At 35.7% G+C, this 27,308-nt stretch overlaps 2 protein-coding genes across 2 annotated transcripts; both read right to left on the bottom strand.

Moving 5' to 3' along the window:
- Nucleotides 1–3,608: 3,608 nt before the first annotated feature.
- LOC139688192 (uncharacterized) lies at nt 3,609–4,688 on the bottom strand. Its single transcript, XM_071585620.1, has one exon. The coding sequence runs from the start codon at nt 4,686–4,688 to the stop codon at nt 3,609–3,611; it is 1,080 nt and encodes a 359-aa protein (XP_071441721.1).
- Nucleotides 4,689–18,290: 13,602 nt separating this feature from the next.
- On the bottom strand, nt 18,291–19,355 carry LOC139688191 (uncharacterized). The gene is made up of 3 exons (XM_071585619.1): nt 19,058–19,355; nt 18,621–18,769; nt 18,291–18,512 (listed from the first exon to the last, which is right to left on the bottom strand). The coding sequence occupies exons 1-3, from the start codon at nt 19,353–19,355 to the stop codon at nt 18,291–18,293; spliced, it is 669 nt and encodes a 222-aa protein (XP_071441720.1).
- Nucleotides 19,356–27,308: the final 7,953 nt, after the last annotated feature.

Genomic DNA, 27,308 nt, shown 5'->3' with positions numbered 1-27,308 from the left:
CACTCTTCTCGAAGTTCTCAGGTAGTCATCCACTGTCGTAGATATCTTTCATTATTTCAAATAGTCTCTCCTTTGCATTGGCCCCGATTGATTTGATAATTTCTCCATTTATTTTATCAGCTCCCGGTGCCTTGTTGTTCTCAGATCTTTCACGGCTAGGTCGAATTCACTTCTCAGTATCTCCGGACCCCGTTTGTCTTCTTCTATCATGCTTCCTTCTCTGACTAAGTCATCTTCAAGTGGTTTGGGCCCTTCAGAGAGGTCTTCAATGTATTCCTTCCATCTCCTCCCCATGTCTTCATCTCCTGTCGGTATCTTTCCATAAGCATCTCGGACTTAATGGGAATTTGTTTGTCTTACTCCGAATTGTGTCTACACCTGTTTATAAGCAATTTCACCTCTTCCCTTCCTTATGTTGTTATTGATTTCCAAACAGCAGCTTTTTATCCACTCTTCCTTGGACTTATTGCACTCTCGTATGACTTGGTTCCATGACTTCTTGTAAAGGGCTTCCTTAGTTTCATTTCTAGGATTCTCTGATTTTCTTCTTTCCTCTTCGAGGTATTTTATTTGAGCTGTTAACTAGTTGAGCTGGCCGTTCGGTTAGCGCCGTCTTACTCAAGAGCTGTTCATTTGCTACTTCGGTTATGATATTCTTCATTTTCTTCCATCGTCAGTCCATGCTGGTCGCTTTTATTCAGGGAAAAGTATAACTTATCTCATCTCAAGTAAGTTACAATATATTACCTCGTGCAGATAATTATCAATCTGCTGAAAAGGAGAATAAACCAACTTTTCAAGGGGATACCTTGGCTAATGAGGCATACACTGGAGACAAAGTCACAATACCAAAGCAGATGTGAAGCATTCATTTTGGCCACCCTCATGTATCAGCTATTTAATAGATGAAGGAAAGGATGTTGATGCTGTAGTCGTTGATTTTTCGGCAGTTTTCAAACGAGTGCCTAACGATAGATTATTACTCAAGTTGGAGTCGTTACTATTGCATTTGAGGGTAGAGTAATGGTTAAAAAATTTTCTTAAAGGTAGAATTCAAAAAGTAAAAATAGGGGATTCATTCACAAGAGAGGCAAACATTATAACACGAGTTCCACAAGACAGTTTTCTAGAGCTATTTTTCCTCCTAATTTACGTAAACGATCTACCAAATAATTTACATTCCCAAGGAAGATTCTATGCTGATGATTGCATTATATACCAATGGGTAGAGCATGTAAATGATGGTGTTATGCTACAAAATGTCATCAATCGTCTTGGTGACTGCATATAATAAAATGGGCATTAATGTTAGTAAGAGTGAGCATATACATTTTTCAAATAAAAAGAATGCACAAAAAGATATGTACACCTTCTTTAGAGACAGAATCCCATGTAGCAGCCATAGCAAATATTTAGGTGTTAAATTAACTGAGGATCTTGAGGGGAGGAGCCCAAGTAGATCATGTGACAGGGAAGGCATTTGAAGTACTTCATTGTGTAATGAGAAATTTAAAAGGAAGAAGTGTAGCCACAAAAGGGAAGGCATAAACAGTATTTGTTATCCCTATCCTTGAATACTTTTCCATAGTATGGCATCCATATAAGATGGGACATGATAAAAAAATAGAAAAACTCCAAAGAAAGGCAATAAGATATATAATCGGAAGGTACGAAAAAACAGATGGTGTCACGGAAATGTTAGAAATACGGAAATGGGAGAGTTTGAAAAATAGAAGAAAAAGGAGTAGGATAGGCATGACGCATAGGATTTATAAAAATGACAGAGCATGGGAAGGTTTACGGAAAGAGATAGGAAAACCAAACTTCAACGGATAAAACAACCACAGTTTTAAAATAAAATCACAAGAACAAATAAGAAAAATACTCTTTTTTTAAACTGAACTATTGTTGAATGAAACCAGCAGCCTGGAGGTTTGTTTGAGCCCTTTCCATCCAATTTTAGGAGTGTTAAGATTAAGTGTAAAGCAGCCTCTGGGTGATAAACTTCATTGATCAGTTATTATTATACTAATGTACTAATTAGAAATATTGTTTGTATGTTATGTGGACCGCGTGAGAAGTTAAACGGCAAAAGTGAATGATGTGTTATTGGTGCGTGATTTTAAACGGTACATGAAATTCAGGAATGCATGATTATGGATGGAGCACTGTAGGTATGGTGTGAACCTTGCCCTTGTATGATGGTAAAGGTGTGGCTGGTAATCTTAAAATATCATTGTATATCAGAGCATTTTTTCTTGTTTGTTCTTCCTGTGTATATGTGTGCATTCTAAGACTGACTGTTGACTAGACTTGAGCATTGCCACCATGACAATTACTTAATTGCCACGAGATTTATATTATAATAATATGAGATCCCAAGTTAGGGGAAGGTGAATATTATTAACTGCTAATATTTTTATTCATACAAAAATGTTTTTTTTAATATGAGGATACAACGTTTGAGTATTGGATATATCAAAACAGACTGCCGTACATGTATGGAAAAATTCATTACATATACATACATTAATATTTATACATATATAATGCATATAGGTAGACTTTGAAATAAAAATAAAAAAAAAATGACTAGCAGCTAACATATTTTTTTACCTACACATACTTTGTCTTTGTTTTATAAACAATTGAGGTGGGCATTACAAGAAAAAATACTACACTATATACTTAATTCTTTCTTTCAGTTTTAAAGGGTTACATGGAAGAAGGGACAATTTGGTCTTAATTTTGCCCAAATAAAACCTCTATCTATCCATTAATTCTTTCAATAATATTTCAAACATTTTTAAAATAAAACACAAATATAGCTTAGGTTGAGTACCTCACAACAAACAATTAACATATTACATTCCTTTATATTGACTTACACTGCATGAATAGCAAAGATAACAGATTATTACAATTATATGTACAAAGAGAAACACACTATAGTATGCTTATAGATTATCTATGTAAATTTTAATTGTGTATTAATATTTCATACCACTTTTATAAGAAGACATATACATGTACAAAACTTGGGTTCAGTTAGTCACCACAAAACCTTGACACATTCGATTTCATTGCACTACATGAATAGCAATGGATGACACACTAATGCTATAACTAGTAGGCATAGATAAATCGCTACCAACATCTGACAAAAAATTATTTTAGTTGCTTTTTCTACAAAAATTACATACAAACATATTTAATGACACATAAAATCCATCGTTTTTCATGTAATAAAGGCAAACATAAATATTTTTCTTGCTGCAAAAATGAAATTATAACAAATGTGGGAAAAGCAATAATTTTATTATTGGCATAATGCTAAATTAAGACTTCACTCTTGTATTTTTTTTGTGCAACTATGAAAAGCACAGCAAAACCATTGACAAATAAATAATAAGCAATTATCTTTCAGTGAATAAATTATAATAAGCAGCATCCCACTATAAACAGTATACGCTATGAATCTACCACTCAGAACATAAACAATTCCTTCCAATTTTAACTATTTTCCATATAACTCCTGAAACACAAAAACCTCTTTCACTAACATTCATAAGAGGGAAAGCTTTAATATCTTTCGGAAAGGAAAGCTGTTATCTCTTTCGTTTGGTATGGTGCTGTGCAGTAGTGTCATTGAGTGTTTTTTGCTGCATTAATTCTGCTGGAGCATTAACATAATCAAAAGATTGATTTGGGTTCGGGTGAAATGCTATTTTAAGATTTAACAGGTCACACTTTGACAGGTACTTTGCCACATCATGAGCAGAGTAATAGTCAAGAACCACTCTTCCTCCTCTAACTCGCTCATCTGAAACTGTATAAATCTGCAATCCATTACATAAGGTTTCCTTTGGCACATCTCTTAATCCCAACCTCACCCTATTAGATATCAAATCATGATACAAATGGTAATTAGTGCTATTTAGTATTACCAATACTTCATCATTTATCTTTTTGGGTTCTTCATTGGTAGAAAATAATGCTTCTGTATTCAATTTCTTGGTGATCATAAACTCATAGAGTGAGAGGGATTCATTAATCTTATCTGCTTTCATTTGAGTTACTTCACGAATGCAGTCTTCCAAAAAGTTAGATAATTCACTGAATACCGCCCATGATTTATATGGAGTTAAGTTGATCATATCTCTGTAATTCTTATCAAAATTCTGTAGTAGAGTCATTTTAATGAGGAGCTTAGCACAATGCGGGTTATGAACAGCATTATCTAAAGATGAATATTCATACTTATGAAGACGGCCTACAGAATTTCTTATATTGATATCTGCCCCATGCTCTAATAACTTGTGAATTACGGCAGCTGTAGACAAAAAATCTCCTTTTCTTACAGCAATGTTCAATGCAGTATCACCTTCGTAGTTTTGTTTATTTACATCAGCCCCATATTTTAAAAGCTCTCTAACAAATTTCATTCCCCTGTCATGTTCTACAGCATACATTAATGGAGTGCATCCATTTTCATCTAGTCCATTAACTTGAGCACCATATGACAAAAACGTTCTTAAATCTTTTATGTCGTCAACATCATGAAGCAATGTAGGTTTATTGAGGTCTATTTCATAGAATTCGCTACAACACCTAGAGGGTACCTCATACCTCAACCTCATATCAAACTCACCGGCTTCATTATAAACTGGCAGATAAGACCAAGACATTGCACTACAATATAATTCAAAAGCTTCTCAAATTATATTTGTTATTAGATCTTCATACAATTTGTGCACAATTCTTGTTTGGGGCTTCTCTGCAAATTCTATACTATGTATGATATGCAAAGATACTCTTAAGAGTTTATATTCCTGATATTTTTCCTTAAACCACTACTATTAGGTTTGTGGGTCTTTTGTAATGACTATTAAAAAAATAAAATTTGTAATGTTTTAAATTCAGAGCATTACTGTATGACCAAAATGCATTTATTGGGTCTTGGTTTTCGAACAAATATCTGCTCAACACTTCTCTTCAGACTTTATTTGCCACTGAGGGTGTCCAATGCTGCATTCCCTAAAATAAGAAGTAAAGGATAATAATGTTTTTAGCTGGATGTGAAACTGTAATAAAAAAATATAAAAGAAATGAGATTTGTAGAATTAAGATGCAATAGTAACACAATGGAAGGAAGTAGAAAAGAAGATAAATGATTTTCCATCAGGAATAAATTTCTGCTCACAGCTGAATCCGTCAATTGATGGGGTTAATATTAGGTTTGGTTTAACAGTAAAATAATGTTTGCACCTACAGGGCTATTCTTTGTCAGGCCAAGGAACGATTGCATCTAATTAAAATTCCCTGGATTGAAAAAATGGAGCTTTTATTAGTGGTAAGGAAAAGAATGAAAAAAACAATACCTTTGGCAATTATTTTAAGTGTAACTTATGGATAAACATTGAGGTGTGATGTTTACATTTAGGAAAAAAAGTCAATGAAATTCTCTGTCACTGGAATACAGTATAAACAATTTAAAAAAGAAAGTCAAGGGATACACAGCCTACCAGAAAAGATGTACACAAATACAGCGATGAATAAAAAAAGTGTTGGGTTGGTAGGATGTACCAAAGAGTCACAACAAAGCAATTCTGAGTAATTATTCAGGGAAGTGAATGGTTGAGGACAGATGTCAATGGATAAGAAAAGATGAGAGCCCCATCAAAGAAGTTAAGAACCTAAAGAGAGTTTGAAAAATCATCTTGATTAAATGAAGGAAGGGTCCAGGGTATTTTATCTGTCATGTGATTTTCGAGAATAATTTTGCCTCAACTTCAACTTTGTTTGTTTTACCTCAGCAGTTTACTGCATGTTGGAATAAAGTTTTGTGTTTAAAACCTTGATACCCAGTAATGAAAGGCCTTTAGTGGAGTATCACCAACGCAAACTAATTGCTACCATCTATATATATAAAACGAAGTCATAAATCATGTTAGTTACACAATTTAAAACTCAAGAACGGCTGTACTGATTTTAATGACGCTTGGTTTTTTTGATACAACTCTGCCCAGGATAGCAGAATAACCATTAAAATATCGTTAAAGTATCGTAATGTCGATTTTTATAATAGTTGTTTTTTTTTAATAATCTCAGCCTAGAATTGCAGAATAACCATTACGATATCTTAGAAGTATCATATTGTAATATTGTATTGGAAAATATTGTATCGTATTGTTGACTTTCATTATATTTGGTTTTTTGGATTTGTCTCCGCACAGAGTAGCAGAATAACCATTAAAATATCGTATAAGTATCTTATTGTAATATCGTATCATAATATTGCATCGTAAAATATCATATATTATTGCTTCTTCAAAGAATTTTCATTGTCGGAAGCAAGGCGACGTGGTTCCTGATCATCCACATGTGGGGTCTACTGATTCCCTTGGCTGTATTTATGCAGTTCATCCAGAGAATGATGAATGCTGTTACTGGTGAATGCTTAAGGGCCAATATTGTTTGAATCACCACGAGCGGTTAATAATATAGTATGCCCATCGTGCTTCATGTTAAGAGCTCAATTTGCTTTGAACCATAATTATTGGGACACGACAATGGCTGAAGCACCTATTTCAGCATCTCCAAGTCAGATACGCACATGATTTGCTAACATCCTTTGACATGCTTCCCATCCAATCCACGTGACCTGTGGAACAAATACAAGGATAACATATCAGAAGACATTTTACATCAAATTCGTGTAAGTTCAAGAACTCTTAATATTGAGGTAAATGAGGAGATGCATAATCAGTCTTTGCTGTTGATTGAGGAAATGTATTACCTCATGTGCAGTTTATTAATGAAGTCAGGAATGCCAGCACCAGATCATGGAATGAACGACACATTAAATTGAGAATGTTCATATGAATGCACCCCTGCTGAACCCCCAACAGAAGGAAGTATTTGATACATTAATGAAGGCAATTGATGATAGAAATGGTGGATGCTTCTGGTGGAAATGGGAAGTCATTCCCCATATCATTGCTTTTGAACACTGTTCTTGAGAGGTTGGTATTGTGGTAACAGTTGCTTCTTCTGGCATAGCGGCCACATTGTTGGAAGGATGCTGTATGGCTCATTTAGCATTAAAATTGCCATTAAACCTACAAAATTCGGAACAATAACATGTAACATTATGAAACAGTCTGCAATGGCCAAAATTTTAGTAGTATCTAAAATCATCATATGGGAAGAATGCACAATGGCACACAAATGTGCATTGGAAGCCCTTGACCTGACATTGAAAGATCTGCGCAATGACTGGAGGTGCTTTAGTGGTGCAATGATTTTACTGCCTGGCGATTTAGAATAAACACTGCCAGTCATTCCAAGATCGACTGCTGTTGCTGAAATAAATGCTTGCCACAAATCATCAAATCTGATGTGCTATGTGAAGAAACTTCAACTGACAACAAACATGAGAGTTGCATTGCTGAACAATCCATCTGTCAATGATTCCTCCAGGCAGGTACTATCAGTAATGGCCATGTTCCTGTCAAGGAATCGAGTGGATTGATTTCATTTCCTCAGAATTTTTGTAATTTTGTTTCATCAAAAGATGAGCTCATCAACAAAGTGCTCCCAAACATAATTGATAGCCATAAAATCACAAATGACTGAGTGGGCGAGCAATTTTGGCAGCTAAGAACAAAGATGTGGATGTTTTAAATTTCATAATTTATAATAAAATTGTTGGTACTCTGCATTCATTCAAATCTAATGACTATGTAACAAACGAAGACGAAGTCACCAACTATCCATCTTACTTTTTAAACTCCTTGGATGTGCCTGTCTTACTAACGCACAATTTCCAGCAGAAGGTTGGCTTGGTGGTCATGATGCTTCGAAACCTTAACTAACCAAACCTATGCAATGGAACGCACTTGGTGATAAACAAACTGATGATTAATGTGATCCACGCAACTATACTCAAAGGAAAATTCAAAGATGAGGAAGTTCTCATTCCGAGGAATCCCATGATCTCAACCTATATGCCCTTCGAGTTAAAACGAATTAAATTTCCAATTTTTGCTGCATTCAAAATGATGATTAACAAATCAAAAGGCCAATCATTGAGTGCTAGTGGTCTGAATCTAGCAAATCCATAATTTTCTTATGGTCAATTATATGTGGCATGATCACGTCCTGGTAAACCATCCGCTTTATTTGTCCTTGCACCTTATAACAAAACAAAAGATGTTGTATATCAGAAGGACTCAAGAGAATAAATCCGAATGTATATATGTATAGATTGAATAAAGAAAACGTCTTTCTGACAAGCCATTGTAATCCTTATTTTAGTTGTTTTATTGGATTTTTTCCTTGTATTATTAAAACAAGTGAAATATGATTAAAATCAGCACAGCCATTCTTAATTTATAAATGGTGTAACTAAACTGTTCATTGATTGTTAGGCAGTACGAAGTTTGCCAGGTCAGCTAGTATTGATATAAAATTCATGCCAAGTTATGCATGGAGATTAAATGTTTTCCATCCATCCATTAGCAACGTGTGGCTTAAACCTCACAGCAACTCACATCAAGGGTTAAAAATTGTTTAGGGTGGAACCATTGACAGCAAGTTCCACCGTAGCTGAGCAGTTTGGCATATCATTGAAATAACCAAGGATTAAACATAAATATAATAAAAATTTAGAACTACATAATTGTTCCCACTGATGCAATTCAATTTCAATAAAAAAGAATGTGGTGATATTTTGCTGTCCTTAAAACCAGACATTTGAATGCAATCTTAACCTCTCAAATGGAAGAAAATTTCTGCTGGTCCTATAACACTTATGTGTAATTACATTCAATCACATTCATTTTAAATACATTTGATTTAGAAGAAGGTTTAAAGAAATTTAAAAATATTCCCTCTGTTTTTCATATACTAGAAAGCAGGAAATTATTTATTTAAAATATTGATACTAACATAATATCATTCCAGAATTTGCTTACTCAAATTCAATGTGTGTTTACTGTTTTTCTAATAAATAGATATTGAGTAAAGTAGCAGCAAATTTCGAGGATTAGATCTCAATCAACAGTTTATGTATTTCTCCAATAAGTGAATGCTTATAAGTTGAAATCCAAATATTTCATCTTAACTCATTGTAAAAAAAATGAAAGATTTGAATGAATATATACAAAACATGCCCAATTAGATATTCAATTCAAAGGAAGGAGAGAAATTTAAATTGGATAAGTCACTGTGTGTTGACAAACATTCATCTGAAGCTCTCAGAAGACACTGCTGAGTAATTGAAATTAGAAAGCTTTCTAATTTTCTCTCTCAGGCGAAGCAAGCAACAAGTATGCACCCCTCGACTGACAAAAGGGAAGAAAGAAGGAGTTATACACACCTTATATGGTGCATTAACTTGTGCTTACCAGTAACTGGAGCAATGTTGGAGCAGCTCCTGAAGATACTAATTACAATTGGGAACCTTTCACAATGCTAATATATCAACGTCTGACACCATGGGCTGTAATGGTCAGGTGCCAGCTCTCTGCAATAGAATCAAGATATTTAAAGTGGGAAATTTAACAACAAACGTTTACAATATTTAGAGACAAATCATGGTTGCTCAGGGGATGTTGACCCATATTTCTGGTGAATGTGTCCTGGAGTTGGAAAAAAGGACAGGGAAAGAACAAGGATTCTCAATTTCCATGATACGTATTCCTGAGTTATTGAAAACTATATGCCTACATACATTTTGGGAAGAAGTGACTTTGATTTACAATGCACCTGGGTGTTGTCAAACTCATGGTAGAGGGGAAGGGATTACGTTTACTGATTTTAAGGGTACTGTGCAGTATTTAATGGAAAATCGCCCATTTTAGGCGACTTTTTATCCAATGATCACATTCTTCCCGTATAAAACAAACATTATCATAAATATAAAAAACGAGTTATTCTGTTATACTTAAAGATATACGCGATTAAAATCATAGTAATACTAAGTCAACAGCAAAGAGAATCTAATATTTTCGATATCTCTTCAAAGCACCTGACAACATACCTGTTCCTGTGTGTGCCAAAATACCTTTCAACTTACTCTTCCAACTTTTTCATATATATCCACATACCTCTAATGAAAGAACTACTAAGGATAAAGTAATAATTTCGAATACTATTTCAGTCCACTTTCAGAAAGCACATTTTGAATTACTTGACATCAGATTTAGAAATTTCATTCATCTCGGCGGATTCACAATGACCAAACAAATTTGTTTAATAATTTCAAACTTCTGTTTGAGTTAAACCAATTAAATCAACCAAATTTCACCACAAAATTTGCTTAAGTAAAAAAATGAACCATCAATATTACCGAATTTTAACTGAGCTCAATAATGACAAACGGCGTGCTACCAAGACCAAACAATATTTCGATTTCGTGAACATAATTGTGAGGACAAACGTTGAAATTACCTATATTCTATTGCTGAACAGGAGTAAAAATCTTAATAACGGTCGGGACTTACGTATTTTAAATTTCCCCCGCGATCTTCCCGTACTACTCCTGACTGCGGAGTTCTCACGCACCAACCTTCCAGAAGCTTCCTTCATAAATGCCCCACCACGGAAGAATTACGCCACTAATGACCATCGCAGAGCACGATGCACCGTTGCCAAATGTTTTCAAACCCTAATATCCGTATTGTTCTCAGCCGTGTGGATCTGCGTGAGAGTAATGGATCATGAATTGGGAAGAGTAAAAACAGGAAGAATTATATCAAATGCGGGAATACTCTTCTAGCCGTTCTAATTCACACATTCACTGAATGTAATTAGAAATCCTTGTAATCAACACTCTCAGAGGCTAATAATTAACGTGAAAAATTACAAGTTTTCACTGATGATTTCAGACCTGTGTTTTGAATATGCTACTCTATATTTGTATGGTTAATCCCTAATACGTTGTGGGAGTTGAAATTTGGTACGTGGGTGTGTGCCATGGAAAGATTCAACACTAGGCGTGCGGCTTCAAATTTGTTAATACAATGCATATTACGCAAGTAAAAATAATTCATGTTTTGAAACAGTTCTCTCAACAAGTAACTGCTCTACGTTTTATAAGTATAAGAAAATTATATACGCCTTTGTCATGAATTGCAAGGAATGATAACTGTAAAAGAAGAGTTTCTATATGAGTCATCACAATATTGGTTAGGTTTGAAAAAATTAGGAACTAATTTTGAAATTTCCGGCGCTTTTAGTTTTAAAACGGGGTGTAAAGACAAAGATATCTACGAATCGCTATTAAATTCTTTTACGCCGAACTCATTCAATCAACAAGTCACTTCACCAGCTAGGGGCGATAATATTCTTGATTTGTTGGCCACGAATGCGAGGGGGCAGTAATTGCCAAGTTTTCGCTTCATGCGGACCGAAATAAGAAGCCGAAAAGCAAAATTTACTTGTTTAAAGAGGGGGACTGCAATGGCCTAAAGTGCGTGCTACAGAATCAATTTGCAAGTTTTAAGACGGGTAGTAATCACCGAAACACTGAGGATGCCAGTTTAAATTTTTTTTATAAAAGATAACACGCAACGTGGATGGTAAAACGCAGATGGTAGAAAGGCATTGCGACGTCAAAGGCTATTTCATACCAAAATGAAAAATATTAAGGATGACATCGCTAGCGACAATAAGAATGGATCTCTTATAATTACAATATATCTAGGGCGAATGCTAGGAATTGATTTCGGAATGCGTTAAGTCAATTCAAAAGGGAAAGGTTAGCGGAAAATTTGGAAGAAAATCCAAAAGCATTTTGGTCATACGTCAGAGAAGTTTAGGGAAATAAGTCAACGTTTAATTCACTTTAAAATGATAAAAGCAAAAGTGAAACCAGCATTTTGGAAACGTCTAACTTAAACCTTCTAAACACACAGTAATCAACCCGAAGGTCGGTTTAGTAGGTGATGGGAGAGATCACCCAGTACTAAGCCCTATTCGGCGTGTGAAAATTTTACACATCAGGGTAGGAGGGCCAGTTCCTTTCCCCTGTGCCGGTTATGGTTTCCCAGGAAGACCTGGTACCCGAAAAATCACTTTAGCTTGTGTAGAGCTGCAGGTGCCCAGAGTGCCTTGCCCGGGAAACGAACCCGGGACCCTCCGGTCAGCAGTCCAACGCTCTACCCACTGGACTACCGCGACCCCTATTCTTTCTATCAAAGTGTATTGTGGGTTTCTCGGAAACCCCCACTACCTATTCTCCGGTACCCCTCAGCATACCAGACAATGCATGGTGATGTAGTACGGGTTTCTCGGAAACAAAGACAAGACAATGCCCGCTACCCAACTCCCTTGTTGCTTCAATGTAGCTACTATGTAGCTACTTTGAAGTCATACCTCCCCCCGAAGGCGCGGTGGCCGCGCTATCTCGATACCGATTTGCTGATGATGCGGTGATTTATGGGGACATTCGAAGTCGCGAGGAGAGAGTCGCGTAACCTACGACCTAAATGTAATTCAGAATTGGTGCGATACATGGCAATTGGAATAAAATTTGAAAAAATGCGTAGTAATGCATTTTCGGGAAAAGAGTAATTCATTTAGTTACAAAGTGAAACAAACAGAAATCGTCAGGGTAGACTCCTTTAAATACTTGGGTGTAACAATTACTCACGAAATGTCCTGGTGAAAGCATATACGAGAAATATGCGTCCGTGCTAATAAAAAATTGGGATTTGTAAAAAGAATGCTGGGTAAATGTGACCAAAAAGTGAAGGAACGATGTTTTCTTACCCTAGTCAGGCCCCACCTCGAGTATGCTGCCAGTTTATGGGATCCTCAAGAAATAAATTTGATTCCGGAATTGGATCGAGTTCAGCGGAGGGGGGCTATGTCAAAAACTGTTATGACCAACGCAGTAGCGTAACTAAATTGCTAGAAAATTTAGGCAGGGATTCCCTTAAACAGCGGCGTTTACAACACGAATAGCAATGGAGAACACACTAATACTATAGCTAGTAGGCATGGATGAATCTCTGCCAGCATCTGACAAAAACTTTTTTTAGTTGCGTATTCTAAAAAAATACATACAAACATATTTAATGTCACATAAAATCCATTCTTTTTCATGAAAAATAGGCAAACATAAATATTTTTCATGCTGCAAAAAAGAAATCATAAAAATGTGGGAAAAGCAATAATTTTATTATTCACATAATGATTAATTTTGACTTCACTCTTGCGTTTTTTGTACAACTATGAAAATCACAGCAAAACCATTGATATTTAAACAATAAGCAATTATTTTTCAGTAAATAAATTATAATAAGCAGCATCCCACAATAAAGAGTATAGGCTATGAATCTACCACTCGGAACAACAACAATTCCTTCCAATTTTAACTATTTTCCATAAAACATTTGGAAATCTCCCACTGACGTTCAATAGAGGGAGAGCTTTCACCTCTTATGCTAACAAAATACAAGCTATTAAAATTAGGATTTATTGGAAGAATACAAGGTAAATATGGTGACAATTTCAAAGAGAAATGTAATCTGTCCCTGGTTAGGCCTATTTAGAATATGCTGGAAATATATGGGATCCTGACAAAGTTGGATTAATTGCTGAATAGGATAATGTGCAGCGTAGAGGAGCTAGATTCATAAAACTCTGTTATGATAAACTTAATAGCGTATCCAAAATGTTATAACAGCTAGGCTGGGAATCACTCACGGAGCGAAGGTTAAATTACTGAAAATTGGAAAGAAAATGTCATGTTAATTCCATCGCACCTCAGTAGGAAAGATCATGTCATTAAAATTAGAGAAATTAAGTGTAGAACAGATGGGTATAAGATATTATTTTTTCCAAGAACAATAAGGGATCATAATAACATCGACTGACTGCAGTAGGCTCATGTTCGATTACAGGTGTAATATTGTTACCCTCTTCACAGTCCATTAGTAACGTGCGGAAATTGTTCATAGTTTCGGGTATCCATACGCCAAGATTTTCGCGAAACCCTCAGTAATCCCACCTTTTGGCCTAAAAATGTGTTTGTGGGTAATTTTTCTTTTTTGAAGCCACGCCTGCATCCAACACCGGCAGGATAACCCATTATTTGAAGTTCTTACACATATACATTCAGTGCATATGTAATGAATTACTGGACCTTGAGGTCCTAGTAAATGAGTACCAACCCCATGTGGTATGTGTCAACGAACATTGGTTAAATGCAAGTGAACTTGACTCAAAAATGGTGGTGTTTTGATTCTACTTTCTGAATGTTTTCCCTATATTCCCATTGGTTTCCTATACGAATTCCTCAATGAAGAACAATCATTTGAATGCTGTGTTGCCTGCTTCAAAATGGATACTACTGTTTTTCATGCGCTGTCTATTTATTGTTCGCCTTAGAGTGACTTTTGTGTTTTCCTGACCAAACTAACAAAACTCTTAGAAATAATCCATAGGTCAATCCATGAACCTTGCATAATAATTACAGGTGACTTCAATTGTAATTTTATGGCAGATTCTACAGCTTAGGAATTCATGGATTTACTAACGTCATTCAACATCAATGCTACCAACAGTGAACCTACTAGAGTGAGGGCTAGTTCTCGAACAGTTTTGATAATGTATTAACTAATATCGACCTTGAACCAGTGCAAACAAATACCATTAATGCCCACCTATCAGATCACTTCCCACTTCTTTCTGCAATTGGTGTGTCTACATCCGAAGAAAGTCAAAAATACTACGAAAGGTATTTCTCTGATCAGAATATGATCGCCTTTTGTGACTTATTAAATTCCCACGAGTGGTCCGATTTGTTTTCCTTGAAGTCCTTTGACCTAAGCTTTGAATATTTCTATGCCACCAATCTACATTACTTTGAAATCTGCTTTCCCCGTGTCCTGAAGCATACAATATACAAGAGCTCATCTATTAAGCTACAAAAGTCAGTGGGTCTCTGATGAAATTCGTTGGCTTTCGAAGAAAATGAAAGATGCCGCTGTGTATTACAAAAGTAAATCAAATCCAGTTGACCTCCAGGAATATTCAGTACTGAAGAAAAGTTATTACCAAACCTTCAGCGTGCTAAAAAATCCTTCAACAACCATAGACTTACCAATGCAGACAATAAATCTAGAGGGATTTGGAAAATTATTAACGAATCCAAGGGTCCACATAATTTACAACAAGATATTCAACTGCAGGACTCTGCTGGTAATGCTATACCAGATTACTCTAAAATGTCTCCATTCTCAATGACTTCTACCTATCCCATCAAAATCCCACAGTTTTAGTCAATTCAGCTAATTATTCTCATATTCCTAACTCATGTAATTCATTATATATATATATGCCCATGCTCAGCCATGGAACTGACCTACATAATCAATAAATTCCCTAAAAAATTTAGTCCTGGATTAGATGACATCCCAGGGATAGTCATAAAAAGGTCGTTTAATGCTATTAAACGACCTTTTCAGCTGCTGTTCTTAATCAATGAATCCCCAAAAACTGGAATTTTCCCAAGCCCTCTTAAATCAGCTAAAATCGTGCCAATATACAAATGAAAAGGTTGCAAAATCGCAATGAATTCTGATAGACCAATGTCCCTCTTGAACCAATTGGGGAAAATATTTGAAATAGTTTTTTTATCATGGTCTAGTATCATATCTTGAAACATATAACGTATTATCCACATCTCAACATGGATTTAGAAAAACAAGGTCCACTACAACAGCCACATATCACATGGTGAATCAAATACTTTTAGGATTGGATAATAGAACTGAAACTTAAGGATTATTTTTTGATTTCACTAAAGCTTTTCACTTCGTCAATCATCAGTTACTCTTGTATAAACTGAAATGCTATGGTTTAAGAGGCACACTCTACAAATGGATGGAATCATATCTAAGTGAACAGTATCAGTATGTTGAGCTCTCAAGAAATGGCTCAAAATTTTTTCTCCTAGTAGAGAAGTAACACTGGGTGTTCCCCAGGGTTCTGTACTTGGTCCTACTTTATTTTTAATTTATATCAATGATCTACAAGATAAGCTTAAATTCATTAAGGGAATAGAACCAATACTGTATGCTGACAATACAAATAACATTGTGTCAGCCTCCTCAGGGGACAGTTTGACAGAAAGAGCAGATGAAGCAGCTCAGATTTGCAATGGTGTCTTCTTAACTTCCTAAAACCAAATTTAAATAAGTCCAGCCTGATTTATTTCACTAATAAAAATGAAGTTTCCACTGCTATCTCAGTAGATGTAGAAGGTGTGAGCATTCCCCAAAATTACAGTACCCAATTCCTGGGAGTAATCCTGCTTAGAAACATGTCTTGGGAGGAACACATTTTCAAATTACGTAGAAAGTTAAGCTTCCTCATTAGAAATATAAGATATTCTGTAAATTTAGAGGTCCTTACATCCATTAACTATGGTGACCTTTATTCTTGTGTTACTTTTAGTATCCTCTTCTGGGGTTCCTTTCCCCATGTGTGCATGATCTTCAAAATTGAAAAGAGGATTTTATCTATTATGAGCAATACTCCTTGCAATGCACCACGTAAACCTCTCTTCAAAAGATTTGGTTTATTACCAGTACCTTGCATATATATATTTAATGTCATCGTGCATGCAAAGGGTAATATTTCTCAGTACAGGTCCAACCACAATTACCATAGTCACTATACAAGGATCTGCAATGACCTGCTCCAACAATTTGTCAGAACACACAATACTGCTCATGGGCCCAAAGCAATGGGCTTAAGGTTATTCAATAAACTTCCCCATGAAATCAAATATGAAACAAAAGTAGCTGATTTCAAGAAAAAGCTATTCAACCTATTAAAAAATAATATGTTCTATTCTGTAAATGAATACCTGGAATTGTCTCTTCGCATCAATTCCGGCTTAACACATATACAGTATCTCTTCTAAAATTGTGAAATTTATATCTGACGTGTCCTATATTTGTGTATGTATGAATATGCAACAAATCTCCGGACAAATAAATGTATTATTATTATTACTAACCCAATTGGAGCCAAGTCAGCCAGTATATTTATAAGTTCAGGGACATTCAGTGCACGTTGCTCCAAAATAATCTCTCACTCCATAATAATCAGTAGATTACACACAGTTCTTATTCATTACATTATCAACAAGTGATACCATTTAAAATATGAGTGGAAGAAATAATTACATTATCATTGGAATGTCCATGTACACATCCATTGTACCTACATATATAATGCACATAGCTGGACCTTAAAATACAAATTTCAAAGAAAATATGATGTGTCTAACATATTTTATTACCTACGTGGACTTTTGTTGTATTAACAGGGGAAGTTGACTTTAAAACATGTAATTGATAAAAAGGATTGCTTAATCACAAAGAAAAATATAGCATACTATGGACTTATTCTTTCTTTCAATTTTAATGAAATTTTTATCAATATTTCATACAAAATTTGAAAAGAAAACACAAATATAGCTTAGGTTCAATACCTCACAATAAAATATTAACATATTACATTTCTTTACATTGACTTACACTGCAAAAATAGCAACAGACAACAGATTATTACCACTCGTATTATATCCACAAAGAGAAACAGTATTATACGCATATTGATTAAGTATTTAAATGTTAATTAGGAGTGAATTAATGTTTCACAAACAATTTTATAAGAAAACACGTGCATACATGTATATAGCTTGGGCTCAGGAAGAACCATGAAACGTTGACATAATTTGATTCCTTTGTAATGACTGGCAACTGCATTTCTGGCAATGGAGAACACACTAATACCATAACTTGAAGCCATGGATAAATCTCTACCAACATCTGACAAAAAATTATTTTAGTTGCTTATTCTAAAAAAATTACATACAAGCATATTTAATGATACACTAAAATCTATTCTTTTCCATGAAAGAAAAGGCAAACATGAATATTTTTTAGCCTACAAAAATGAAATTATAAAAATTGTGGAAAAAGCAATAATTTGATTATTGACATAAGGCTTAATTAAGACTTCACTCTTCTGTTTATACAGGTACAAATGCAGTAGTACAAAGCACAGAAACACACATGTAATAACATAAAATTCTCTAGTAAATAAATGATAAGAAACAGTATCCCATGATAAAGAGTATAGGCAATGAATCTACCACTCAGAACATTAACAATTCCTTGCAAAAATAACTTTTGTCCATATAACTCCTGGAACACAAAAAACTCTTCCTCTGACAGTCATAAGAAGGAAACATTTTATCTCTTTCACTTGGTATGGTGCTGTGTAGTAGTGTTGTTGAGTGTTTTTTGCTGCATTAATTCTGCTGGAGCATTTACAAAACCAGAAGTTGGATTAAGGTTCTCGTGCAATGCTATTTTAAGATTTAACAGATCATCATTAGAGAGGTACTTTGCAACATCATGTGCAGAGTAATAGTCAAGAACCACTCTTCCTCCTCTAACTCGCTCATCTGAACCTGTATATATCTGCAATCCGTTACATAAGGTTTCTCTATTTACATCCCTTAATCCCAACCTTATTTTCTTTGAAATTATATCATGATACACGTGGTAATTAGTGCTATTTAGTATTACCAATACTTCATCATTTATCTTTTTGAGGTCTTCATTAGTTGAAAGTAATGCTGCTGTATTTAATTTCTTTGTGATCATAAACTCAAAGAGTGAGAGGGATTCATTAACTTTATCTGCTTTCATTTGAGTAACTTCACGGATGCAGTCTTCTAGAAAGTTAGATAATTCACTGAATACTGCCCATGTTTTATATGGTGTTAAGTTGATTATATTTCTGTAATTTTTATCAAAATTCTTTAGTAGAGTCATTTTAATAAGAAGCTTAGCACATTGTGGGTTATGTACAGCATTTTTAAACGGTGAATTCTCAGTCTTACTCAGACACCTTACAGAATTTCTCATATTGATATCAGCCCCATACTCTAATAATTCGTGAATTACGGCAGCTGTAGACGAAAGATCTCCTTTTCTTACAGCAATGTTCAATGCAGTATTACCTTCCCAGTTTTGCATATTAACATCAGCCCCATAATTTAAAAGCTCACTAACAAATTCCAATCCCTTGTCATGTTCTACAGCATACATTAATGGAGTGCATCCATTTTCATCTTGTCCATTAACTTGAGCACCATATGACAAAAATTTTCTAAAATCTTTTATGTTGTTAACATCATGAAGTAATGTAGGTTTATTGAGGTCTATATCATAAAGTTTTCCACCACATGTGGTGCATAACTCATGCCACAACCTCATATCAAATTCACCATCTTCATTAAAAACTAGCAGGTAAGACATTTCAATATATTTCAGAAGACTCTAAAAATATACTTGATATTAGATATTTTTATGCAGTTTGTGTCCAATTCCTGTTTCGGGTTTCCCTACAAATTCAATATTATGTATCATATGCAAAGATACACTTAAGAGTCTATATTCCTGATCTTTTTCCCTAAACAGGTACCATTAGGTTTGTGGGCCTTTTGTAACGACTATTAAAAAAATAAAATTAGGAATTGGTTAAATTCAGAGCATTACTGTATGACCAAAATGCATTTGTACAGTCTAACTTTTCAAACAAATACCTGCTCAACAATCATCTTTAACCTTCAATTGCCACTAAGGTTGTCAAATGCTACATTCACTAAAATATAAAATAAAGGACAACAATATTTTTAACTGTATGTGTAACTGTAATCAAAAAATATTCAAGAAATAAGGTTTGTTAAAATTAAGATACAATTGTAATCCAATGGAAGGAAGTAGAAAAGACTATAAATGATTTTCCATCAGGATCAAAATTTCTGCTCACAGCAGAATACTTCAATTTATGTGGGGAATATTAGGTTCACTTTAAAAGAAAGTTAATGTTTGCACCTGCAGGACAATTCTTTGCCAGGCTCACGAACAATTGCGTCTTCTTAAAATGCCTGGAGTTAAAAAAATAAAGCTTTTATTAGCGGCAAGGAAAAGAATGGACAAAGCAATAAATTTGACAATTATTTTAAGTGCAACCTATGGATAAACATTAAGGTGTGATGTTTACATCCAGGAAAAAAATGTCAATGAAATTCTTTCTAAATAAATTACAGTAAAAACAATTTTAAAAACAAAGTGCAAGGGATACATAACCTACCAGAGAAGATGTATACAAACACCGTGATGAATAAAAAATTGGTTAGCTTTGTAGGATGTACCAAAAAAGTCACAAATAAACAATTTCGGGTAAATTTTTCAGGGAAAAATGGTGGAGGACAGATATGCAACAGAGAAGCCAAGCTGAGAGTCCCATAAAAGATGATAAATAACCTAAACATAGTTAGTAATATCATCTTTATAAAATGAAGGAAGGGTCCTGGGTATTTTATCTATCATGTGATTTTTGAGAGTACTTTTATCTCAGGTTCAACTTTGTCGGCTGTGCCTCAGCAGTTTACTGCATTTTGGATGAAATAATTATGTTTAAAACCCTAATACACAGTAATGAAAGGCTTTTAGCGGAGTATCACAAACACAAACTAATTGCTACCATATTGATATAAAATCCATGCCAAGTTACACATGGAGATTGAATGTTTTCCATCCATCAATTTGCAAAGTGTGGTCCAAAACTCACTGCCATTCACATCAAGGGTTTTGCATTGTTTAGGGTGGCACCATTAACAGCAAGTTCCACTGAAGGTGATGAGATTGTCATAGCGTTTAAGTAACTGAGCATTAAACATAAAATTAATGAAAATATAGAAGCACATAATGTTGACCACTAATGCAATTCAATTTCAATAAGAGTGAAGTAGCAGCATATTTCGAGCATTGAATGTCAATCAGCAGTTTATGTATCTTTCCAATAAGTGAATGTTTATAAGTTTAAATTCAAATATTTCATCTCTATTCATTGGAAAAAAATGAATGAATTCAAAAAATTCCCAATTAGATATTTAATTCAATGGGGGGAGAGAAATTTAAACTGTGCTTACCAATATCTGCAGCAATGTTAGAGCAGCTCAGTAAGATGCAAATTACAATTGGGAACCTTTCACAATGATAATATATCAATGTCTGACTGACCCCATGGGCTGTAATGGTCATGTTCCAACTCTCTGCAATAGAATCAAGATATTTAAAGTGGGAAATTTAAAAACAAACGTTTGCAACATTTAGAGACAAGTCATGAAAGTCGTATGGTAAATAGCAGGAGTGTTAGAAGTCGATTGATAAAAGGTATCTCGGGGAATTTTGACCCATATTTCTGGCGAATGTGTCCCGGAGTTTGAAAAAAGGACAGGGAAAGACCAAGGATTCTCGATTTCCATGATACGAATTCCTGAGATATTGAAAACTATATACCTGCAAAAATTTTTGGAAAAAGTGACTTTTATTTACAATGCTCCTGGGTGATATCAAACTCATGGTAGAGGAAGGGGGACGGCGTTTACTAAGATTTCAAGGGTACTGTGCAGTATTTAATGGAAACTCTTCCATATTAGGTCACTTAAAACAAAAATATTACAAGAAATATAATAAAACCACTTATTCAGTCATTCTTATTGATATACGCGATTAAATTCTTCGTAATATCGAGCAGACAACTAAGAAAACCTAATATTTTTGGTATCTCTCCAAAGCACATAACAACCTACCAGTTGCCGAATGTCGAATTTCTATTCCGCTTGCTCTCCAAACTTTTTCATAAATATCCACATGCCTCTAATGGAAAAAACAACAAAGGAAAAATTAATATTCTTATACCGTTTCAAACAACTTTAAGAAAGCCAATTTTGGATTACGTCATTCATATCGACGGATTCACAACGACCACACATTTTCGTTTCATAATTTCAAACTTCTGTGTCAGTTAAACCAATTAAATCTACCAAATTTCATTTCAAAAGTTGCTAAAGTAATAAAAAAACGATCAATGTCACTGAATTTTAACGGTGCTTCAATAATGACCAAGGGCGAGCTACCAAGACCAAATGATATTTCGCAAACAAGATAGTGGAGATAAACGTTATAATTACCTATCCACTATTGCTGAAGTAGAATAAAAACCTTAATAATGGCCTGGACTGCTGTATTTTAAATTTGCTACACGATCTCCCCGTATTACTTCCTACTGCGGAGACCTCCCATCACCAACTTCCCAGAAGCTTCGTTCCTAAATGCCCCACCACGGAAGAATTACGCCACTCATCACCATCGCAGAGCAGCACGATGCACCGTTGCCAAATGTTTTAAAACCTTTATTTCCGTATCATTCTCAACCGTGTTGATCTACGTGAGAGTGATGGATCATCAACGTATGAAACTACAGCGGGAAGAATATGTCAAAAGCGAGAATATTCCACAAGCCCTTCTAAATTACATATTCACTGTACTTAATTAAAAATCCTTGTGATCAACACTCTCAGAGGTTAATAATGAAAGTGAAAAATATCAAGTTTTCACTGATGATTTGAGACATGGTTTGAATATGTTATTCTATATTTGTATGGTCATTCCTTATACGTTGTGGGAGTTGAAATTTGGTACGTGGGTGTGTGCCATTCAAAGATTCAACACTAGCGTGCGGCTTCAAATTGGTTAATGAAATGTTGTGTTATGCAAGTCAAAAAAATGCATATTTTGAAACAGCTCTCACAACAGGTAATTGCACTACGTTGTCGAAACGCAACAAAATTATAAACGTGTTTCACATGAATTGAAATGAATGATAACTGTAAAAGAAGAGTTGTTACATCACTGATCTCGTAATTGGTTAGTTACGAAATAAATAGTCATTCATTTTATAATTGCCGGAGCTTCAATTCATTCTCGACAGTTATATTTCGCGGGAAATTGACATTTTACTTTTACTTCAATTATAGCGCCATGCAAGGCAACGCTAGGGTGTGTGGCAGGGGATGGATACACACCAGACTTACTTTGACCGGAATACTTTCACCCGTACTTAGGTCGGACAACATTTTTATGATCTCTTATCGTTCGTAGAAAAAAAGACATCTTAAATATATCTGTCCTACAGTCAGTCTCTCTTATTGTATTGACATCATCTCTCTCCTACTGTAGTACCATGGTAGTAGTAATACATTTGCAACATCACTGCTAAAGAGACATCCTTTCAATTTATGCAAGAATTCAATCTTTAATTTAACCTTCACTCCGTGAGTTATTCTCTATTTAGCTCTAGTGATGATTTCATACGCTACTCAGTTAATCATGACGTTTTAAATATCTGGCTCCTTATCACTCTACGCGATCCAATACGGTAATCAATCGCAATTCATAAAGATCCCAAGCACTAGCAGCATGTTCTAAATGAGGCCTAACCAGCGAAATATAACATTTCTCTCGTGCCTGCTATCAGGTATAACCAGAAATCTTTTTTCTTAGCTTGTCCAAATATTGGCGGAGTATGTTTCACCTAGGAGAGGTCGTGCGTGAGTCAGCGCAACGCACAATTATTTCATCGAGTCTACACATTCCATTTTGAATTCCTTAATGCAGTAGGCGTACGGGAGGGAATCGCCCTTTTTTCCTAAATTTCATCGCTACGCACTTTAAAATTGAACTCAAATTGTAAAAGACATTTAATTTTATCTTTAGAAAAACTTTTAATTACTTTTTGAGAAATGTGCCTTTTACAGTGGTACATGCCTTAAGAATCTTATCTCTCACACTAAGGACAAAGTCTCCAAAAAGGAGAGGATTGGTGTATGAGCTAAAGTGCTCAGAATGTAACACAAAGTATATTGGGCAAACAGGACGGAAATTTAAAGAAAGAATTAAAGAACACCAAACATGTGTAAAAAATAACAACCTAACATCCCTCTTTGCAAAGTACCTCATTGAAAGTGACCACAAAAGTGACTTTGTGACAAAAATTATTTATTTTGAAAATAAAGGTCCAAGGCTCGATGTTTTGGAGCAGTTAGAACTTTTGAAATGTATCCGCTGGAAAGATGAACTTGTCAACGAAATTTTGTATCACTCCCACTCCCCACTCCTAAACCTACCACTCTTCTAAGTCGAAAGATGTAATTCTCTTTTTTTCCCAGCTACATTGTAACTTTTTCACCCCTCCAACCTCCCTCTCTGACCAACCCCCCCTCCTTTGATCAGAAGATATATATAGCAAGTTTGCTTCTATGAGGACCACCTGATGATGACGTTCAACGTCGAAACCTGGGTCGTGTTTTTAAAATAAAGTGGAATTACAAAGTAAATTATTTCATTTCATTTCAATATGTTATGCGAATTCCATAAAGTTACGCCTGAGACCAAAAAAATTACTTGAGTACATGTTTACAAGCTTTTGCTACGTGGGGTCGGACAAAAGAACAAATTGAGTAGCTTCAGGCGAGATGTGGTGGAAGTCGAACGTAATGAATAACTGTTCTTTCCTCTTGTTAAAATTTCATTTTTATTTTTCGACCGGGTTTCGATGTGTCACATCAGCAGATGAAGTAACACATCGAAACCCGGTCGGTCCGTCGTTTTTTTTGTTAGCTTGTCCACATATTCCGCGTATGTGTTTCACCCAGGAGAGATCGTGAGTTAGGGTAACGCCTAGGTATTTCATTAAGTCTCAACATTTCACTTCGGTATTTCCAATGCAGTATGCGTTCGGGTGGAAATTCCTCTTTTTCCAAACATTTATGACTACGCACTTTTTTAAGTTTGATTCTAATTGCCAAGTGTAAGGTCAACTGATAAAGTTGTTGTGTCCTCAGCATCACGGATAACACGGTAAACCACTGCATCGTCAGCAAATAAACGTATCTTACTAGTGACTACGGAGTCCATGGCGTTAACGTAAAGTAGGAATAAAGAGGTACGATAACACTTCCCTGGGGAACTCCTGAAGTAACTTCAACTGAATTTCAGCTAACCCCGTATATCACTACTCTTTGTACCCGACCATTCAAAAACTGTTTACACCAACCCCGGAATGTTTATTAATGCCATAGGAGCTTTGCGAGTAGTTTACTATGAGGCCCTTGGTCGAAGGCTTTCTCAAAATCTAGAAATATTGCGTTTACTGGAGCATTGCTCTCTCCCGAAGTAAGAATATTATGAACAAAAGGCGCAAGTTGTGTTTCGCAGGATCTACCTTTTGGAAAGCGTGCTGATTTTTCATTAATAACTCCTGATTATCGAGGTGTCTGACGATCGAACTAGCAACTATACGTTTGTTTCCTAACCTTGAACGAAATGAATGTGAAGGAAATAGGTCTGTAATTGCTCGGTTCTTCTTAGTCACCGTTTTTTAATATTAGTGTTGCGTTAGGCGTTTTCCAATCTGTGGGGACCTTGTCATCTACCAGTGAGTTATTAAATAGCATTTCTAGATACGGTGCAATTTCCGAAGCTAGATCCTCAAACATACGAGCGGGTATTTCATTGGGCGCGGAGGATTAATTAGGCTTATTACTTTTCAGCAAACTTTCTATTCCATTATATGAGATTTACTTTTTGGGCATCGGTTGACCGGCACGATTTGGTAAGCTATCGGAGGCATTCGGTGAGATATTGGTGAAGGCGCTTTGAAAGAAGGAATTTAATAAGTCAACCTTTTCCAGACTGCTGGTTACTCTTTCACCTTAATCATTTTTCAGTGATTTAACAGTTGACTTATTTCCCTGGACTTCTCTGACGTATGACCAAAATGCTTTTGGATTTTTTGTTAAGTTTTACGCTTACCTTTCCTTTTGATTTCACTTAACAAAATCCGCACCGATCTGTTTGCTGTCATTTCTGTAAACAGGAGAGGACTGTGGGAAATTTCACAGTAATTGCTAGCCAACTATATGTCCTAGTAAGCATGTCTGCGCCTGTCCTTTGAATAAGGTGCTGATGTTCTGAGACTTTGTTCATTAAACAGTGGCGTTAACTACCGTACAGATAATGCTTCCATGATATTACAGTGTTTTGAATTTTTTGACTAGGATCGTTTTCTTATTAATATTGAATACCGATAAAACTTTCCCACCGATACCATCTGATTCGTGTTAAATGAACTATTGCTACCACCGACCCCACTTCATTTAAAGATAAATAATGTAGCGAATGTGACTTTGGAGGCTTACTATCTGACCTGCACTTTAATCTGAAAAAGCCCCTGCAGCGGTCGAAAATCCTTACCACTACACACGTGGCGGCCTCAGAGGTTTAGTGAACACCAGAATGATTCAGGGGGTTCCTTCACTATTGAATCTCCGGCTGCGGGTCGACCAAGTACACAGTGATTACCCTGCAGAATCCGCGTAGTTGATGTCTTCCACTTGGCTCCAAATCATAGGTCCACGATTAATCCTCGGGACAAAGCATCAGCTCGAGAGCGTCACATCAACTCCAAACCGCGACACCCACTCGCTTCACTACTTAGTTCAATTCCCAGAAGGAATCCAGGATATCTTCAGATCCTCAGCTTTGTTGATGACAAAATGATCCGCGGCCACAGTTCCAACCTACGTAGTCACCTGGGTACGCCGCGACTCGGTATGCACCAGGCCGTAAGGCGCTGGCTGGCTTCCCATATTTGTTGATACTATCAAGTTAGAACAAGAGGCACATCCAAACCAGACGAGATTCCACCTTTCATTCGCTTTAGATTTACGACTTTTAATTACCTCTTAGTTGTTCCAAGAAACTGCGGGAGATATGCTGCGCCATATCCGTTGCCCACTTTTAAGAGTACGGCTGGGGTTGATTCTTCCCATATTACGAAGTATGTGCAATACATACGTGACCTGGCGCAATCTGGAGGGCATGGCGCGGATTATGGCCCCGCCCACTAACGGCGCTAGTTCCTGAGATCCAATGAGCCGTCTGTGCTTGGCGGATCGTGGAGCTGTGCCTATGGTGCCTGCTATGTTAGTTTCTGTTGTGCTTTTTTTTTACTGTTTCTAGAAAATAGAAATTGACGAAATCAAAGACTAACGAATCAATATCAAGTTTTTGGTGAAGTGCGGTAGTTATCAAGAAATTTTAGAAATGTTGACAGCTGTTTACGGTGATAATGCTCAGAAGAAAACATCCGTTTTCAAGTGGATTAAGCATTTTAAAGATGGCCGACAAGATGCCACGGATGATGCAAGGCCGGGACGACCTTCAACCACCTGTATTGATGACAACATTGACCGTGTGCGGGCCCTTGTCCTTACCGTAAATACTGAGTTTTATCTTGCAGTTCTTAGGCGCTTGAGAGATCGCGTGCGTCGTGAGCGACCAAATTTTACTCAAGGCGAT

Source organism: Hetaerina americana, unplaced genomic scaffold (assembly GCF_022747635.1).
Source record: "Hetaerina americana unplaced genomic scaffold, ioHetAmer1.1.p SCAF_2, whole genome shotgun sequence".
NCBI lineage: Eukaryota > Metazoa > Arthropoda > Insecta > Odonata > Calopterygidae > Hetaerina > Hetaerina americana.
This window is presented reverse-complemented; position numbering and strand designations above follow the sequence as displayed.

Coding starts and splice junctions, on each gene's coding strand:
- LOC139688192 (XM_071585620.1), bottom strand. CDS start 4,688: ATGTCTTGGTCTTATCTGCCAGTTTATAATGAAGCCGGTGAGTTTGAT.
- LOC139688191 (XM_071585619.1), bottom strand. CDS start 19,355: ATGTCTTACCTGCTAGTTTTTAATGAAGATGGTGAATTTGATATGAGG. Junction 18,770..19,057: donor TAATATGCAAAACTGGGAAG/GTAATACTGCAT, acceptor CTAACTTTCTAG/AAGACTGCATCCGTGAAGTT. Junction 18,513..18,620: donor AGATAAATGATGAAGTATTG/GTAATACTAAAT, acceptor AACGGATTGCAG/ATATATACAGGTTCAGATGA.